This window comes from Anolis sagrei, chromosome Y (assembly GCF_037176765.1).
Source record: "Anolis sagrei isolate rAnoSag1 chromosome Y, rAnoSag1.mat, whole genome shotgun sequence".
NCBI lineage: Eukaryota > Metazoa > Chordata > Lepidosauria > Squamata > Dactyloidae > Anolis > Anolis sagrei.
Window position 1 is genome coordinate 541,648 of NC_090035.1, and position 20,168 is coordinate 561,815.

At 45.8% G+C, this 20,168-nt stretch overlaps 1 protein-coding gene across 2 annotated transcripts in view; it reads left to right on the plus strand.

The window, feature by feature from the left end:
- Positions 1–20,168, plus strand: part of LOC137095543 (transformation/transcription domain-associated protein-like) — a 216,632-nt gene that overhangs the window by 121,880 nt on the left and 74,584 nt on the right. For both annotated transcript variants that reach the window (XM_067462324.1, XM_067462325.1), the window contains 4 exons: positions 5,266–5,468; positions 11,320–11,441; positions 17,450–17,663; positions 19,854–20,033. In XM_067462324.1, coding sequence (XP_067318425.1) covers positions 5,266–5,468; positions 11,320–11,441; positions 17,450–17,663; positions 19,854–20,033 — 719 coding nt within the window. The remainder of the gene's footprint in view (positions 1–5,265; positions 5,469–11,319; positions 11,442–17,449; positions 17,664–19,853; positions 20,034–20,168) is intronic.

Genomic DNA, 20,168 nt, shown 5'->3' on the forward strand with positions numbered 1-20,168 from the left:
GTGTCAGAGTAAAATTTGGGGGTCTATGCGCAGCGGAAGAGGTTGCTAGATCAAACAGACACAGGACTCCAAAAACCAGGACTCGGCAGTCTTCCAGTTTCAAAAATAACACAAAGTTTACTAAGTACATCTACACACGTCCATTCTAAGCGGGCAAAAATCAGGAACTACAAAGCACAGCACAGCACAGTTTCAGAACATCTGCTTATCTCACTTCTCTAGCCGGATCCTCCCTATTTTTTCCCAGCCAGAGAACCGTTATCTCACTTCTGTCAAGGTTCCTTTTTCTCTGCCTCTTTGTCTCTCACAGTATTTCTCACGCACAATTGAACATAACAGAATCCATCTTGAATTACCTCTTAACCCATTCTCAATTATATAGAAACACGTTGAAAAAACATACATAGAATCCTAGAATCACAGAATCAAAGAGTTGGAAGAGACCTCCTGGGCCATCCTCCAGTCCAACCCCATTCTGCCAAGAAGCAGGAATATTGCATTCTAATCACCCCTGGCAGATGGCCATCCAGCCTCTGCTTAAAAGCTTCCAAAGAAGGAGCCTCCTCCCCACTCTCTCCGGGGCAGAGAGTTCCACTGCTGAACGGCTCTCACAGTCAGGAAGTTCTTCCTCATGTTTAGATGGAATCTCCTCTCTTGTAGTTTGAAGCCATTGTTCCATTGCGTCCTAGTCTCCAAGGAAGCAGAAAGGAAGCTTGCTCCCTCCTCCTCCTCCCTGTGGCTTCCTCTCACATATTTATACATGGCTCTCATATCTCCTCTCAGCCTTCTCTTCTTCAGGCTAAACATGCCCAGCTCCTTAAGCCGCTCCTCATAGGGCTTGTTCTCCAGACCCTTGATCATTTTAGTCACCCTCCTCTGGACACATTCCAGCTTAGAGTCAATCTCTCTCTTGAGTTGTGGTGCCCAGAATTGGACACAATATTCCAGGTGTGGTCTAACCAAAGCGGAATAGAGCATGGGGAGCAGGACTTCCTTAGATCTAGACACTAGGCTCCTCTTGATGCAGGCCAGAATCCCATTGGCTTTTTTTGCCGCCACATCACATTCCTGGCTCATGTTTAACTTGTTGTCCACGAGGACTCCAAGATCTTTTTCACACGTACTGCTCTCGAGCCAGGCATTGTCCCCCATTCTGTCTCTTTGCATTTCATTTTTTCTGCCAAAGTGGAGTCTCTTGCATTTGTCACTGTTGAACTTCATTTTGTTAGTTTTGGCCATTCATCTCTCTCATCTGTCAAGATGGTTTTGAGTCCTGCTCCTGTCCTCTGGAGTCTTGGCTCTCCCTCCCAATTTGGTGTCGTCTGCAAACTTGATGATCCTGCCTTCTAGCCCTTCGTCTAAGTCATTAATAAAGATCCTGAACAGGACCGGGCCCAGGACGGAACCCTGCCTCACTCCACTCGTCACTCCTTTCCAAGATGAAGAGGAGGCATTAATGAGCACCCTCTGGGTTCGTCCATTTAACCAATTCCAGATCCACCTCACCGTAGTCTTGCCTCGCCCACATTGGACTAGTTTCCTTGCCAGAAGGTCATGGGGGACCTTGTCCAAGAAGGCCTTCCTGAAATCCAGACACGCTCCATCCACGGCATCATTCCCCGCATCTACCCAGCTTGTAGCTCTATCGAAGAAAGAGATCAGATGAGTCTGGCATGACTTGTTTTGGATATGCAAACCTTCAGTAATCCTGACAGCCTGGCCTTGGTTCCCTTGGAGTGTTTATTGCCTGGAGGCACCCTCTGCTCGGGAGGGAGGTGTTCACTGGCCCTTGATTGTTTACTGTCCGGAGTTCCCCTGTTTCCGAGTGGGGTGCTTTATTTACTGTCTTGATTCTGGTGTTTTTGTCATGACCACTCGTGTCCTAAAACGACCAGCTCCCCGGTCCTGGCGTAGAGCACATAGCCGATGGCCGAAAGGTAGGACAGGATGCTGCCAGGCCGTAAATCAGTCGTTCTCAACCTTTCTAACACCGAGACCCCTAAATATGGTTCCTCATGTTGTGGTGACCCCCAACCATGTTGTGGTGACCCCCAACCTCGCGTGCCTTGGATGGCAAGAGCACGAGGCAAGCGAGGCAGGATTTGCATGAGGCCAGGCCTCATGCGGAGGATCCTTCGCTGGATGACTAGAGTGTGAGGGGGGCTTTGAACAAGGCCAAGCCTTGTGTGAAGGAGCCCTCACCTGTCCCACGCCCTAGGGCAGGGCCAATGGAGGTAGCCTCGCGACCCATCCGAAATGGCAAAACTACGGTGAGGTGGATCTGTAATTGGTTAAGTGGACAAACACAGAGGGTGATTCCCCCCAAGGCTTCCTCCTCTTCATCCTGGAGAGAAGTGACAAGTGGAGTGCCATCAGGAGGGTTCCATCCTGGGCCCAGTCCTGCTCAGGATCTCCATTCATGACTTGGATGAAGGGCCAGAAGGCATGATCATCAAGTTTGCAGACGACACCAAATTGGGAGGGAGAGCCAAGACATGGGATGAGAGCCATGTATAAATATGTGAGAGGAAGCCACAGGGAGGAGGAGGGAGCAAGCTTGTTTTCTCCTTCCCTGGAGACTAGGACGCAATGGAGCAATGGCTTCAAACTACAAGAGAGGAGATTCCATCTGAACATGAGGAAGAACTTCCTGACTGTGAGAGCCGTTCAGCAGTGGAACTCTCTGCCCCAGAGTGTGGTGCAGGCTCCTTCTTTGGAAGCTTTTAAGCAGAGGCTGGATGGCCATCTGTCAGGGGTGATTTGAATGCAATCTTCCTGCTTCTTGGCAGAATGGGGTTGGACTGGATGGCCCATGAGGTCTCTTCCAACTCTAGGATTCTAGGATTCTATGGCCAGGCGACCCCCCTGGGGGTCGCGACCCCCAGGTTGAGAACCACTGCCATAAATGGACCCAAGGTGTCAAAAGGTGGGCTCTGGTATGTGGGAAAGGGCAGAGGTTTTGGGTGATTGATGACACTGTATCTAAGGCCCTAAATAGACAGCCAAGAGTTGGAGGCTCTTGTATTCCCAACAATAAAGATGTATAGTACTTTCAGCCCCTCCTGTGCATCTTGCCGTAGTCTTTCAAGAGAAGACTAAGCCCATAGCCGCACAGCTGGAGCAAGGAACCCTTCCAGTTTTTAAATGCTGGTAACCAGATGTTGTTCATTTTCATGGTCTCCTCCCTTCTGTTGAAGTTGTCCACCTCCTTCTTGTGGATTCCAGTGGCTTCTCTGTGTAGCCCAATGGGTCTCAACCTGTGGGTCCCCAGGTGTTTTGGCCTACAACTCCCAGCAATCCCAGCCAGTTGACCAGCTATTAGGATTTCTGGGAGCTGAAGGCCAAAAACATCTGGGGACCCCAGGTTGAGAACCACTGGTGTAGCCTGACATAGTGGTTGTGAGAGTGGTCCAGCATTTCTGTGCTCTCAACTACCTCAACTGGGCTCTGCATGCCAAGGGAGACTCCACCTCAGACATCAGAAGAGCGACAAGACCGAGAACAAGCCACGAGAGTAAAGATGAAGATCCACCCAGAGGGAAAGGGTTCTTGCCAGACATCAAGGGAACCACTGACCGCAGAGGGAAGAAGCTGAGGAGGAAACACAAGATACAAACTATTCTGAACCCCAACTGATCTGGACCAAACTTTGAATACTGGTTGGGTTTGACATGGTGGTTGTGCGAGTGGTCCAGCATTTCTGTATTCTCCAATAATATACTGTGCCCAGGTTGATTCCTCAAGTGCTCTGCTATGGCTGACTTCTCTGGTTGAAGGAGTCTGCAGTGCCTTTCATGTACCTTGGTTCGTGTGTTGGGCAACAGTTCTGCGTTTGGTGGTCCCTATGGAAAGTGCTGAGAGTGCCTTGGACTGCGAGAAGATCCAACCAGTCCATCCTCCAGGAAAGAAAGCCCGGCTGCTCATTGGAGGGAAGGAGACGAGAGACAAAGTTGAAGTACTTTGGGCACATCATGAGGAGACAGCCAAGCCTAGAGAAGGGAATGATGCTGGGGAAAGTGGAAGGGAAAAGGAAGAGGGGCCGACCAAGGGCAAGATGGATGGATGGCATCCTTGAAGGGACTGGACTGACCTTGAAGGAGCTGGGGGTGGTGACGGCCGACAGGGAACTCTGGCATGGGCTGGTCCATGAGGTCACAAAGAGTCGGAGACGACTGAACGAATGAACAACAACAACATGGAGATTTCTCGTCCACAGCTGCATGATAGACGGTAGACTCCTTCAGAGGTGTCACGATGCCAGGGCTCTGCCAATATTCAGGCAGAGATGAACCAAACAAAGACCCAGTTTGTATCAAACAATTCAATTAAAATAGTGCTTGCTTTCTGGCTGTTTTAATAGTCCAAAACATAAAGATAGCACTCAGCGACATAATATAAAACAAAACTGACAGCAAACACGGTTGCAGGTTCAAGATAACTCCGTAATCAAAAGGTCCAGTCCAATGGTCAGACACCAAGAGTTCAGTAAACAAAGTCTAGGGATCAAAGGTCTATTCCATAATCAAAAGCCAGTCCAAAGATTCAAGGTTCCAGGATTCCAAAAGTTCAAGAGACAGATCAGAACACCAAAAATCCACAAACTTGGGGGAAAACCAGCAGCGTCCACCACCAAGATAACACAAATACTTATTTTCCCCCCAAAGATCAGTCCCAAGGGTAGCTCCTTATATCCCGAAACACGCAGGTGCAGCCTATCTCTTGCATACCTCCACCCTTAATTGCTTTCACACATGAACCCTTACTCACAGATTACTCAACCCTTTCGAACTAAGACTTAGGTTAACCCTTCCATTACCAACCACCATCAACTGCAGAACATCATACATGACAAGAGGGGAGAGGATCCCTCCTGTCCGTTGCTGGTTGGAGCATTTGTTGAATCTTCCTGGTAGGTCTGTAAATAGTGTGTAGGTTATGTTTCTTCATCATCTTCCCAATGTGGTCAGTGGTTCCCTTGATGTATGGCAAGAACACTTTTCCTCTGGGTGGATCTTCATCTTGACTCTCGTGGCTTCTTCTCGGTGGTCTTGCAGCTCTTCTGATGTCTGAGGTGGAGTCTCCATTGGCCTGGAGAGCCCAGTTGAGGGGGTTCAGTCCATCTTGGAGGAGGTGGGCTTCGCAGATCTTGTTTGCATGGTCTGCCAGGGCTTTAATTCTCCTCCTTGTGTTGTCCTGGACACAAATTCCCAGCATTTATTCAACTTGTTCGTGATGCGCATAATTGTCTTCCGATTCTGCCCGCAGCTGGAACTAGCGAGCTGGTCATGCTGAGCTTGGATTTGGTGAAAACCCGCCTTGCGGTGATGAGCATGGAAATGAGGAAGAACTTCATCCAAGCTATTCTGACCTCTCTCATCGAGAAATCGAACGACGCCAAAATCCTTCGGGCGGTGGTGAAAATCGTGGAAGAGTGGGTGAAAAACAACTCCTCCTTGGCTGCTAACCAGGTGAGCTTCAGCATTGCCATCTTATCTTTGGATCAGAAGAAGTATCTACTGTGTCAGGCATGGACAAACTTTGGGCCTCCAAGTGTTTTGGACTTTCTCTTCTTCTTTCCCTCCTTCCCTTGCTCCTTTTTCCTTCCTTCCTTCTGTTTTTTCTTTCCTTCTCTCCTTCTTTCCTTCTCCACCTCTTTCCTTCCTCCCCCTTTTTCTTTCCCTCCCTCTTTCTCTTCTTTCTTCCTTCTCCACCTCTTTCCGTCCTCCCTTCTTCCTCTCTTTCCTTCTTTCCCTCTCTCTTTCTCTCCTTTCCCTCCTTTCCTTGCTCCCTTTTTCCTTCTTTCCTTCTGTTGTTTATTTCCTTCTCTCCTTCCTTCCTTCACCACCTCTTTTCTTCCTCCCCCTTTTTCTTTCGCTCCCACTTTCTCTCCTTTCTTCCTTCTCCACCTCTTTCCTTCCTTCCTTCTTTCCCTCCCTCTTTCTCTCCTTTCCCTCCTTCCCTTGCTCCTCTTTCCTTCTTTCCTTCTCTCCTTCCTTCTCCACCTCTTTACTTCCTCCCCCTTTTTCCTTCCACTTTCTCTTCTTTCTTCCTTCTCCACCTCTTTCCTTCCTCCCTTCTTTCTCTCTTTCCTTCTTTCTCTCCTTCTTTGCCTCCTTCCCTTGCTCCTCTTTCCTTCCTTCCTTTTGTTTTTTCTTTCCTTCTCTCTTTACTTCTCCACCTCTTTCCTTCCTCCCCCTTTTTCTTTCCCTCCCTCTTTCTCTTCTTTCTTCCTTCTCCACCTCTTTCCTTCCTCCCTTCTTTCTCTCTTTCCTTCTTTCTCTCCTTTGCCTCCTTCCCTTGCTCCTCTTCCCTTCCTTGTTTTTTCTTTCCTTCTTTCCTTCCTTCTCCACCTCTTTCCTTCCTCCCCCTTTTTCATTTGCTCCCTCTTTCCCTTCTTTCTTCCTTCTCCACCTCCTTCCTTACTTCCTCCCTTCTTTCCGTCCTCCCTTCTTTCCCTCTCTCTTTCTCTCCTTTTCCTCCTTTCCTTGCTCCCTTTTTCCTTCTTTCCTTCTGTTGTTTATTTCCTTCTCTCTTTCCTTCCTTCTCCACCTCTTTTCTTCCTTCCTTCTTTCCCTCCTTCCCTTGCTCCTCTCTCCTTCCTTCCTTCTGTTTTTTCTTTCCTTCTCTCTTTACTTCTCCGCCTCTTTCCTTCCTCCCCCTTTTTCTTTCCCTCCCTGTTTCTCTTCTTTCTTCCTTCTCCACCTCTTTCCGTCCTCCTTTCCCTCCCTCTTTCTCTTCTTTCCCTCCTTCCCTTGCTCCTCTTCCCTTCCTTCTGTTTTTTCTTTCTTTCTCTCCTTTCTCCCTTCTCCACCTCTTTCCTTCCTCCCCCTTTTTCTTTCCCTCCCTGTTTCTCTTCTTTCTTCCTTCTCCACCTCTTTCCGTCCTCCTTTCCCTCCCTCTTTCTCTCCTTTCCCTCCTTCCCTTGCTCCTCTTCCCTTCCTTCTGTTTTTTCTTTCCTTCTCTCCTTCCTTCCTTCTCCACTTCTTTTCTTCCTCCCCCTTTTTCTTTCCCTCCCTCTTTCTCTTCTTTCTTCCTTCTCTACCTCTTTCCTTCCTCCCTTCTTCCTCTCTTTCCTCCTTTCCCTCCTTCCCTTGCTCCCTTTTTCCTTCTTTCCTTCTGTTTTTTCTTTCCTTCTCTCCTTCCTTCCTTCTCCACCTCTTTTCTTCCCCCCCCCTTTTTCTTTTGCTCCCACTTTTTCTTCTTTCTTCCTTCTCCACCTCTTTCCTTCCTTCCTTCTTTCCCTCCCTCTTTCTCTCCTTTCCCTCCTTCCCTTGCTCCCTTTTTCCTTCTTTCCTTCTGTTGTTTATTTCCTTCTCTCCTTCCTTCCTTCTCCACCTCTTTCCTTCCTCCCCCTTTTTCTTTCCCTCCCTCTTTCTCTTCTTTCTTCCTTCTCTACCTCTTTCTGTCCTCCCTTCTTTCTCTCTTTCCTTTTTTCCCTCTCTCTTTCTATTCTTTCCCTCCTTCCCTTGCTCCTCTTTCCTTCCTTCCTTCTGTTTTTTCTTTCCTTCTCTCCTTCCTTCCTTCTCCACCTCTTTACTTCCACCCCCTTTTTCCTTCCCTTCCACTTTCTCTTCTTCCTTCCTTCTCCACCTCTTTCCTTCCTCCCTTCTTTCTCTCTTTCCTTCTTTCTCTCCTTCTGTGCCTCCTTCCCTTACTCCTCTTCCCTTCCTTCTGTTTTTTCTTTACTTATCTCCTTCCTTCTCCACCTCTTTTCTTCCTCCCCCTTTTTCTTTCCCTCCCTCTTTCTCTTCTTTCTTCCTTCTCCACCTCTTTCCTTCCTCCCTTCTTTCTCTCTTTCCTTCTTTCCCTCCCTCTTTCTCTCCTTTCCCCTTGCTCCCTCTTTCCTTCCTTCCTTCTGTTTTTTCTTTCCTTCTCTCCTTCCTTCCTTCTCCACCTCTTTACTTCCACCCCCTTTTTCCTTCCCTTCCACTTTCTCTTCTTCCTTCCTTCTCCACCTCTTTCCTTCCTCCCTTCTTTCTCTCTTTCCTTCTTTCTCTCCTTCTGTGCCTCCTTCCCTTACTCCTCTTCCCTTCCTTCTGTTTTTTCTTTACTTCTCTCCTTCCTTCTCCACCTCTTTTCTTCCTCCCCCTTTTTCTTTCCCTCCCTCTTTCTCTTCTTTCTTCCTTCTCCACCTCTTTCCTTCCTCCCTTCTTTCTCTCTTTCCTTCTTTCCCTCCCTCTTTCTCTCCTTTCCCCTTGCTCCCTCTTTCCTTCCTTCCTTCTGTTTTTTCTTTCCTTCTCTCCTTCCTTCTTCACCTCTTTCCTTCCTCCGTTTTCTTTCGCTCCCTCTTTCTCTTCTTTCTTTCTTCTCCACTCCTTCCTTCCTTCCCTCCCTCCCCCCTTTTCTTTCTCTTCTGCTCTCTCTCTTTTCTTCCTTCTCTCTTTCCTTCTTTCCTTCTGGGCTGGAACTGTTGGTGTTTTTTGACTACATTGTGGTGGGTGCTGAATGTCTGGTGGATGCTGGAGTTCTGGTGGGTGTTGGATTTCTGCTGGAGTTCTGCTGGAGTTCTGTTTCACCGGAGCGGAGTTACAGCGGGAGATGCTGATGGTGGAATGGCTATTTCCTTCAGGTTGTTTTGATTTCCCATTTGCGCCTTAGAAGATGCTTCATTTTATGCATATTACAGAGTCTGTGTAAATGTGTTGCACTGCTGATTTGTGTGTGCTGCATTGCCAGTTTTGTTTCATCTCTGCAAAGTAAAGAGTGGAAAGATTTTCTGTTTACCTTGACTATTGGTCTGAGACTATTTTGCACCTGGGTTTTTGGGCATTAGGTTGCTGGAATAAAACACGTGCGGCGTAACAAGAGATGCCAAAACAGATGAAAACCAACTCATTTTCGAAGCTTAATAATAATAATAATAATAAACTTTATTTGTACCCTGCTACCATCTCCCCAAGGGACTTGGTGCGGCTTACATGAGGCTTGTTCAACATCTACATGAAGCCGTTGGGAGAGATCATCCGGAGTTTTGGCGTGCGATGTCATCTGTACGCAGATGATGTCCAACTCTATCACTCTTTTCCACCCACCACTAAGGAGGCTGTCCAGGTCCTGAACCGGTGCTTGGCCGCTGTCACGGACTGGATGAGGGACAACAGATTGAAACTAAATCCAAACAAGACAGAGGTCCTCCTGGTCAGTCGTAAGACCGAACAGGGTACGGGGTTACAGCCTGTGCTGGACGGGGTCACACTCCCCCTGAAAGCTCAGGTACGCAGTCTGGGAGTTCTCCTGGATTTATCGCTGAGCCTGGAACCCCAGGTTTCAGCGGTGGTCAGGGGAGCATTCGCACAATTAAAACTTGTGCGCCAGCTGCGTCCGTACCTTGGGAAGGCTGACTTGGCCACAGTAGTACACGCTTTGGTTACATCCCGCTTAGATTACTGCAATGCTCTCTACGTGGGGTTTCCTTTGAAGACTGCCCGGAAGCTGCAGCAAGTCCAACGCGCGGCAGCCAGACTACTAACGGGTGCTGGGTACAGGGAGCACACCACTCCGTTGTTACGCCAGCTCCACTGGCTGCCAATTAGCTTCCGAGCACAATTCAAAGTGCTGGTGTTGACCTATAAAGCCCTAAACGACTCCGGCCCTGTTTACCTCTCCAAACGTATTGTCTCCTACGAACCATTAAGATTATTAAGATCGTCTGGAGGGGCCCTGCTCTCGGTCCCACTGGCCTCACAAGCACGTCTGGTGGGGATGAGGGACAGAGCCTTCTCGGTGGTGGCCCTGCGACTCTAGAACTCGCTCCCTAAGGCCCTGTTTACCTCTCCGAACGTATTGTCCCCTACGAACCATCAAGATTATTAAGATCATCTGGAGAGGCCCTGCTCTCGGTCCCACCAGCCTCGCAAGCACGTCTGGTGGGGACGAGGGACAGGGCCTTCTCGGTGGTGGCCCCGCGACTCTGGAACTCTCTCCCTCTGGAGACCAGAACCGCCCCATCCATCCTATCATTTAGGAAACGGGTGAAGACGTGGCTGTGGAGTCAGGCCTTCGAGGAATGAGACAACACCATAGGACCCTGGATGGAAGTCGATGTAGATCCATCTGAATAGGACGACTGACCACTGTAGTTTTATACATAGTGTTATTTTAAAGTTGTTTTTGTAATTGTGATATATGATATTTTAATGAATGTATATGTTTTTATGGCTGGAAACCGGGCTGAGTCCCTCAATGAGGTTGAGAAGCTCGGTATAGAAAATAAATAAATAAATAAATAATTGTAAACACTCAGACTTGTGTTTATCCTGGAGAAGAGTCCTTCACGGAGAAAGAGAGTAGTGACATGCGCAATGTTCGTTGTCATGGTCTGTTGTAGATTTGGGCGCACCTGACGCGTGAAGCCATTACGCCGGTTCCCTTCCTCTTATATGCAGATGATGCCGTGTTATTGTCCTTGTCTCGTATCGGCCTGAAACGCTTAATTTAAGTTGCTACTCGAATGACTGCACTTCCAATTAGGGCTGGGCAATTCGTTTTGTTAATTCGTAATTCGTTAAAAAATTCGTTAATTTTTGAATTACGAAACGATTACAAAACTTATTTTTAAACCTGGAAGTGTTTTTAAATATCGAAACGGCAGGCGCCAAAAAAATTTGTATTTCCGTCCATTTCGGAAATACGTAAGATGGCCGCCTGGCTTGCTGGGAGCTCTCCTCTCTCGGCGCCGGCTGAGCAAGCGAGCGAGAGGGCGAGCGAGAGGGCGAGCGAGAGGGCGAGGGTGAGCGGCGAGCGAGAGGACGAGTGAGAGGGCAAGCGGCGAGCGAGAGGGCGAGGGCGAGCGGCGAGCGAGAGGGCGAGCGAGAGGGCAAGCGGCGAGCGCGAGGGCGAGCGGCGAGCGAGAGGGCGAGTGAGAGGGCGAGGGCGAGCGAGAGGGCGAGCGAGAGGGCGAGGGCGAGCGGCGAGCGAGAGGGCGAGTGAGAGGGCAAGCGAGAGGGCGAGGGCGAGCGGCGAGCGAGAGGGCCCGCCAGAGTGAGTGCCTGCCTTCCCTCAATAATAATTTCTCCTCCCTATTCTACTAAATTAATAATTAAATTTAAAAAATATTTAAAAATATTGAAAAAAAAAGGGCGCCATCTTTACAAAATGTTTTGTAAATATTTACGAAATTTCGTAAATATCGAACTTTTTTTTTGGAAAATTTTGTAATTATTTTAAATATCGAAACAAAAAAAAACCCCAATTACAAATCGATTTTAGAAACAAATTTTTGCGTTGTTACCCAGGCCTACTTCCGATGTACTTCTCTACTTGCGCGTCCCTCCCTCTCTGGAGCTGACCCTCTTGTCCTTTTCCGCCCTCTCCCGACAGACGCCCACCCTGCGAGAGAAGTCCATTCTGCTGGTGAAAATGATGACCTACATGGAGAAGCGCTTTCCGGAGGACCTTGAGCTGAACGCCCAGTTCTTAGACCTCGTGAACTACGTCTATAGGTAAACTAGCGGTCCCCTGCCACGCGTTGCTGTGGCCCAGTCTGGTGATACGGAAAATGAAGTAATGAGAAAGTGCTGTAATGTCTTGACGCTTGTGGGTAAACAGTATTTCTTGATGTTTCTTTGACAGTGTTGACGTAGAGAGTGCCTGGTTTGCCTACTCTGGAACATGCAACATATCATTGTCCATCTTTAGGAGTCCCTTTCAAATCTATAATACTTTATCTCTCTGTGTGTGAATTATATCTATCTATCTATATCTATGGCTGGATGGCTCTCTGTCGGGAGGGTTTTGATTACGTTTTCTTGCCCTGGTGAAGGGAGTTGGACTGGATGGCCTTCAGTATTTTCTGTTGGTCATGGGGGTTCTGTGTGGGACGTTTGCCCCAATTCTGTCATTTGTGGGGTTCATTCAGAATAGTCTTTGATTGTAGATGAACTATAAATCCCAGTAACTACAACTCCCAAATGCCAATGTCTATATCCCCCAAATTCTATCTGTGTTCATATTTTGTCATATGGAATATTCATGCCAAGTTTGGTCCAGATCCATCATTGTTTGAGTCCACAGTGCTCTCTGGATGTAGGTGAACTACAACTCCCAAACTCAAGGTCAATGCCCACCAAACGCTGCTAGTATTTTCTGTTGGTCATGGGAGTCCTGTGTGCCAAGTTTGGTCCAATTCTATCGTTGGTGGAGTTCAGAATGCTCTTTGATTGTAGGTGAACTATAAATCCCAGTAACTACAACTCCCAAATGCCAAGGTCCATTTCCCCCAAATTCTATCTGTGTTCATATTTGGTCATATGGAATATTCATGCCAAGTTTGGTCCAGATCCATCATTGTTTGAGTCCACAGTGCTCTCTGGATGTAGGTGAACTACAACTCTCAAACTCAAGGTCAATGCCCATCAAACCCTTCCAGTATTTTCTGTTGGTCATGGGAGTCCTGTGTGCCAAGTTTGGTTCAATATGTTGGGCATATGGAATATTCGTGCCAAGTTTGGTCCAGATCCATCATTGTTGGAGTCCACAGTGCTCTCTGGATGTAGGTGAACTACAACTCCCAAAGTCAAGGTCAATGCCCACCAAACCCTTCCAGTATTTTCTGTTGGTCATGGGAGTTCTATGTGACAAGTTTGGTTCAATATGTTGGGCATATGGAATATTCGTGCCAAGTTTGGTCCAGATTCATCATTGTTGGAGTCCACAGTGTTCTCTGGATGGAGGTGAACTACAACTCCACAACTCAAGGTCAATGCCCACCAAACACTGCTAGTATTTTCTGTCGGTCATGGGAGAACTGTGTGCCAAGTTTGGTCCAATTCCATCGTTGGTGGAGTTCAGAATGCTCTTTGATTGTAGGTGAACTATAAATCCCAGCAACTACAACTCCCAAATGACAAAATCATAATTTTTTTGAGTGATGGTCACTCCTTGTGTAGTGAGACGTTTTGTTGCCAAATTTGGAGTGATTTCGTTCATTGGTTCTTTTGTTTTTAAGTCACTAATTACGACATGAGCATTTTTATATATATAGATTGCAGCAATTAATCAACTTCCTGGCTCATAACTGGTGTTGCAGAGGAGGGACTCAATGCCTCGCCATCCATCTTTGGGAGCGAATCTAAGGGCGAGGGGGCGAAATCACAAGGTCTCTCCTCAGACCCAACTCCATCTCATTCATTCCCGTCACCCGTCACATCGCAACACGTTTTCCGAAGAGTTATAACTGCCGGAATTATTCAGCCTGCGCCATAAATAATAATGGATTGCAGAACTTAATGTTTTCCATTTTCTAATAGTTTGCTAAATTGGATTTTATTTTTTTTGGTAATTGGTTAAATCCACTTCTTTGTTTGTCCTTAATGGAGTTCTTTAAAACTCTCTAATTGCTATTTCACAAATACTTGACTGGGTGGATTTCCATTCCTATCGCGTGTCGCAAAAATGTGCGGTGGTGCGCGCCTCGTGGAACGCCGTTCCCAATCACTAAATGTATTCTGTGCAATTTAATTTGTGTTTGATAGAAAGACATTTTAATATGTCTCTTGCATAGACATTTTGATTTGATTTTTGTGGAATTTTTACCATGTTTACGTGTTTTAATTATTCTGCAACCCGCCTTGAGACGTGACGTGAAGCGGGTCAGAAAGAATACTATTATTATTATTATTAGTAGTAGTAGTAGTAGAATAGTATTGGAAAACTTCAATTACCACAACATGGGTATGCAAGTGTCCAGTTCCAAGAGGACCTAGGCATGGGCCAACTTGGGCCCTCCCCTCTAGATGTTTTGGACTTCAGCTCCCACAACATGGGTATGCAGATGACCCCTTGATTGATTCAAGTGTCCAGTTCCAGGAGGACGAAGGCCTGGGCCAACTTGGGCCCTCCCTCCCCCCAGGTGTTTTGTTACTTGTGAATATATTATATTATATTTATTATAGTATATTATATATATATATGGCTGGAGTTACACTTAAAACATGTCCCTGTTCTGACTTACATACAAATCCAACTTAAGAACAAACCTGCAGAACCTCTCTTGTTTGTTCCTTGTGGATATATTATATTATATTTATTATATTATATTATATTATATTATATTTATTATAGTATATTATATATATGGCTGGAGTTACACTTAAAACATGTCCCTGTTCTGACTTACATACAAATCCAACTTAAGCCTACTGAATCCATTTTGTTTGCCGCTTGGGAACTTGCCTTTATGCATATATCCATGATGGCGAACCTATGACACGTGTGTCAGCACTGACACGCGTAGCCATTTTCGATGACACGGTCGCATTTGGCCGCATACAGAGAAGATGGGGCCATATTCCATCCTTGGCTCCTACACCAGCATTTTTCTACAATGCCAAGATATAGTTTTTGGATTATTAAATACAGTTATATATTACAATAATATATTTTTGTTGTTAACTACAAATATAATGAAATTATGGGTTTTTTCTCGAAGTGACACCCCACCTGAATTATGCTCGTTTTTTTGGCAAGTATTGACACACCAAGCTCAAAAGGTTGTCCATCATTGGCATATATTATATTATATTATAATTGCATTGCGTTGCATTATATTATGTTGTGTTGCATTGTGTTATATTATTATATTATATTATATTATATTATATTATATTATATTATATTATATTATATTATAATTGAATTGAATAGCATTGCATTGCATTGCATTGCATTGCTTTACATTACATTATATTAATTATATTATATTTTTGGCTGGGATTACTCTTCAGAAATGTCCCTGTCCTGACTTACATACACATTCAGACCTACAGAACCCATCTTCACCACTTGGGGTGAAGGTCATTTTAAGTCCAGTATTATTATTATTAATAATAATAATAATAATAATAATAATAATAATAATATTTATTTATAACCCCCTTGAACCATCAGAAAGCACTAGTGCCCTTGCATCATGCAGGCAATTTTGAATTTGGGAATATTCCAGATTTTGGAATTCTAGGCTAGCGACATTGAGCCCGGCTGTCCTTTGTCGTCTCTGTATCTTGAGACCGGGCGTTGTCCTCCGAGGCTTCTCCCGCCCAGCGGTCTCTCTCTCAGTGGACGCCGGAGGCGGGACACCAGCCTGTTTGGCTTGCCAAGCGCGTGCTTTTCGTCTTCCTGGGATTTCTTCTCTATCAAGCACACAAACCTATTTATTTGCCTTTCATTGAATGAGGCCGCTGATGTATTGTTTACTTGAGCTAAACAGGCTCCCCTCTCCCCAGGGCCCCCCAACAAGATGTTCTCTTGTCGCCTCCCATTATTGTGAATGAAGCCACTGCAAAATGTCCCTCAAGCTTTTGTACACAATGCATTCCTTTTAGTCCTGTCTAGATTTCGGGATTCTCATTGAGCCAAGTCCTGCAAAGTTCTTCCTCAGATATTTGCACTCTTCTCTTGAGAGTCAAAGTTGAGCATTCCCGGTGTTGCAACTCAGCGTAGGCTTCACCTTGCTTCCAAACACCACCACACGAGAGCTGTAGTTTTACAGTTTATTGAGGAATAAAGTCCAAGTCAAAATAAAGGATCAGCATTGCAAAGTCCCAGAGATTAAGGTTAAATGCAGGATACAGTTCCAAAGATCTTCAGGTAAAAGCAGGAGACATAATCCGATTGGCAAAGTTCAAACCAGAGTCCCAGGTACAAGCAAGGAAACTTTAGCCCCAAGAATCACCATGCAAGAAATCCCAAGCGTACTGCTTTCCAGGCTAAAGGTTATTCCATGAAGCTTTCAGGCTAATAAGCTACGTTGAACTGACGCTTTCACAGAGTTTCCAGGAGGCCTAAATACCTTTCTAACATCAAAACATTAGGCTCTCAGCATCATAAAGGCATTGCGATGACCTCTCACCGAGCTAGCCTCCCGTCTGCTTGCCAGACGCGAACTCCGCCTGACCCGGAGATCAAGGCAAGCTTCTCGGGTCAAATCCTTATCTGCACTTTCGGTATCATCGTGGGAAGGCACCTGCTCGCTATCTCCTTTGTTAACATTCCTTTGTGGTGAAAACAGCTGTGTTGACACTGCACTGTCTGTGAGAGCCTCGGAAGCAGGCACGTAGATTTGAGGCACAGACAAAGAGCCAGGAAGCGGAAACCCAGCAGGAATCTGAATACCATCATCCTCATCATCAGAAACTAGCTCAGCCACAACACCCGGCCCAGAATTTCACATTATTAACTGTTATAATAATTATAATTATTATATTTATTTATTGGCACTCTGCTTTATCTCTCCCAAAGGGGACTCAACGCGACTTAACATAAAAGCATTGACATAAAATGTAAATTATTATCATTATGTTACTGACACAAAAACACAGTATGTCCCAGCAAACGAGATCTGTATGCTAGATTTCATATCACAACATCAGAAGTCGAACACTTCCCAAGCGTGTGATGTATTTGTGTCAATATTTATTGTTTTCAAATGCCAGCTGAGATCTTTTGGCATGGCACCCAGTGTGATGATTTTATTTTTATTTATTTTTATATTTTTATTTATATTTATATATATATAGAGAGAGAGAGAGAGAGAGAGAGAGAGAGTTGTGGTTGTTGTTGTTACTATTATTGTTGTTGTTAGGAGCTCCTGATAGCGCAATGGGTTAAACCCTTGTGCCGGCAGCAGGACGGAAAACCAACAGGTTGGAAGTTTGAATCTGGGGAGAGCGTGGATGAGCTCCCTTTGTTAGCTCTAGCTCCCCATGCAAGGACATGAGAGAAGCTTTCCATAAAGATGGTAAAACATCAAAACATCTGGGAAACGTCCCCCGGGAAATGTCCTTGCAGACGGCCTATTCTCTCACACCAGAAGCAACTTGCAGTTTCTCAAGTCGCTCCTGACACGAAAAAAAAAAAATATTACTACTCCTAGCAGCTAACAATTAAAAGCATTGTAATACAATTTAAAATATGTCAATGCTTTTATGTTAAGATGCTTAGAGTCTCCTTCGGGAGACATAAATCAGGGTATAAGTAAATATAATAATAATAAGTAAATATAATAATAATAATAATAATAATAATAATAGTAGTAGTAATAGTAGTAGTAGTAATAATAATAATAATAATAATAATAATACTAATCCCTGTCCAGTTTCTTCTCCTTCCCTCTTCCTCCCTCCCGGAATGGTTGTACCTCTGCTCTTTGTATTATTTTATTTGTTCAATCGTGAAGATTGTTTGATTCAATTCCTTGTATTTCCCATTTACTCTGGCTTCTATAGACCTTTTCATTTCAACCCCAGATCTCCTTGGGATGTCCATTCATGTATTTAATTCTCCGTTCAGGGATGCAATCTGGAAGACTAACTGTCACTTGATCAGTCTGTCTTTCTTCACCCGAACTCCTCCTCCTTCCTTGTCCCCAGTCGTTTCCCAGTTGTTGTTGTCAAAAGCCTTCTCTGCATCTTCTGAACTGTCATTTCAAGTCGATGCTTTGCTTCCTTCGTAGGGACGAAAGCCTTTCCGGGAGCGAGCTGACGGCCAAGCTGGAGCCGGCCTTCCTCTCGGGCCTGCGCTGCGCTCAGCCTCTCATCCGAGCCAAGTTCTTCGAGGTCTTCGACAATTCCATGAAGCGCCGCGTTTACGAGCGCCTGCTTTATGTCACCTGCTCCCAAAACTGGGAGGCCATGGGAAACCATTTTTGGATCAAGCAGTGTATCGAGGTAGGACTACTATAGATATGTTTTACTCCAGCAATGTTACTCCCTGGTGATTTGGCATTGACCGGTTGGATCCGCAATCTTGAGATTGGCGGCATTGCATGTCATGCAGTTGGAAAATGCGTGGAACTTTCAGAAGCGACGTGTGCGCTTTCACGGCATCTCAATGCATGCCAGATTCTCTTGTTTGTCTCGTGTTTGCTGACAACCTCCACCATATATATATATATATATATATATATATATATATATATATGTATGTGTGTGTGTGTGTATATATATATATATATGTCTCCACTGTATCAGAGGCATCTGTGTTGAACAATGAAGGATAAATCAAGTTAATAAGGCGGAAGGTTAAGGCTTTCCAGGAACACAACGCGCTTCCTGATGGAAGATAAAATGACACGCAGTGCTTGCTGCCTGCATGCCAAGCAGTTCCTTAAGTACTCCTCAACCAGGGAGCCCAATCAGGAGTAATTACTTTGATGCAGCCGCAACTCCGCCGTCCCCTTCCTTTCCAAAACTGAAGCGCAAATTATCCCAGAGGAGGGGTCGCTAGGTAAAGCCAGGCATTGGGAAAGCCCCCCCCCCCACCCCACTTTTGGAAATTTCCAATTCCATAGCCTACTTTCTACAAAGCAGAAATGCGGTTGCAGTTGAGCAGCCACGGCTTTAGTATTACAGTCCAAAGACCCAATTGGGTCAGGGGTCAAAGGTGGACAAAATTGAAGGGGGGAGGGCAGGGGACAGTTCCATATTGTCTCCTGTGCTATTCTCATAATAATAATAATAATATCTATATAAATAAAAATGTCATGTTCGTTTGTGGGACTAACATAAGTCAAAAATCACTGGACGAATTGACGCCAAATTTGGGCACAAGACACCAATCAGTCCAGCGTGTGACCATCACTCATAAAAACACTAGAAAACACCAAAGCCAAAAAACCAAAAAATACATTACAACGCATGTGCAAAACCACATATATATACACAAATATATACACACACATATTTTCATATATACACACACAAAACACATAGAATCATAGACTCCTAGAATCCTAGAGTGGGAAGAGACCTCCTGGGCCATCATCCAGTCCAATCCCATTTTGCCAAGAAGCAGGAATATTGCATTCAAATCACCCCTGACAGATGGCCACCCAGCCTCTGCTTAAAAGCTCCCAAAGGAGGAGCCTCCACCACACTCTGGGGCAGAGAGTTCCACTGCTGAACGGCTCTCACAGTCAGGAAGTTCTTCCTCATGTTCTCATGGAATCTCCTTTCTTGTAGTTTGAAGCCATTGTTCCCTTGTGTCCTAGTCTCCAAGGAAGCAGAAAACAAGCTTGCTCCCTCCTCCCTGTGGCTTCCTCTCACATATTTATACATGGCTATCATATCTCCTCTCAGCCTTCTCTTCTTAACTGAACCATTGGGGGAACGGCATTCCTAGAGAGGTCATAAATCAAGTGTATAGAACAAATGGATGTTGTGCGTCATATGTCCTAGGTCACTCTAGAATGCAGGAGGTGTGGACTAGTACTGATAATAGGCTTTTCGTGTGTTCACCATGTTACGATCAGACAGTAGTAGAAGCAGTTTACGATGTGCTGAGTGTTAAGTAGCTTCTAATGTATATAGCTGTAAAATAAAGTAGTTTGTATCCTGAAGTGGCTGTGATCGATCCGTTTCCTGCCTTGCTGTGCGGCCGATGCCACTGACAATCTCCTTTGATGTAGTCCAGGGAAGCAGAAAACAAGCTTGCTCCCTCCTCCTCCCTGTGACTTCCTCTCACATATTTATACATGGCCCTCATCATATCTCCTCTCAGCCTTCTCTTCTTCAGGCTAAACATGCCCAGCTCTTTAAGCCGCTCCTCATAGGGCTTGTTTGCCAGACCCTGGATCCTTTAAATCGCCCTCTTTGTCTAGACACATTCCATCTTAAAGTCAACCTCTCCCTTCGATTATGATGCCCAGAATGGGAGGCAGTGGTATTCCAGGAGAAAAGAGGGAGGAAGAAAGGCCATGAAAAGAGGCTTTTGAGAGTTGAGGTTCTAGAGGATTTTGCTTGGGGAGGGCGTGTATTCCCATTGGGAATGAGGAGAAGGTGGTAGAAGGGGCTCAAGGTGTTGGTCTTGAAAGCAAATAGGTCTAACAAGGGTGTTTTTTTTTGTCCAAAAATCAATAGCTTCTGCTGGCTGTCTGCGAGCGGAACACAACCATTGGGACGAGTTGCCAAGGTGCCATGCTCCCGTCCATCACCAACGTCATCAACCTTGCGGACAGCCACGACCGGGCCGCCTTCGCTATGGTGACCCACGTCAAGCAGGAGCCCCGCGAGAGAGAAAACAGCGAGTCCAAGGAAGAGGTAACAGTTCTCGTTGGCCCTCCAGATCGGCAGGGTCAGCGGGGTGAGCTCCTGCTGTTAGCCCCAGCTCCTGTCAACCTAGCAGTTTGAAAACATGCAAATGTGAGTAGATCAATAGGTAGCGCTCTGGTGGGA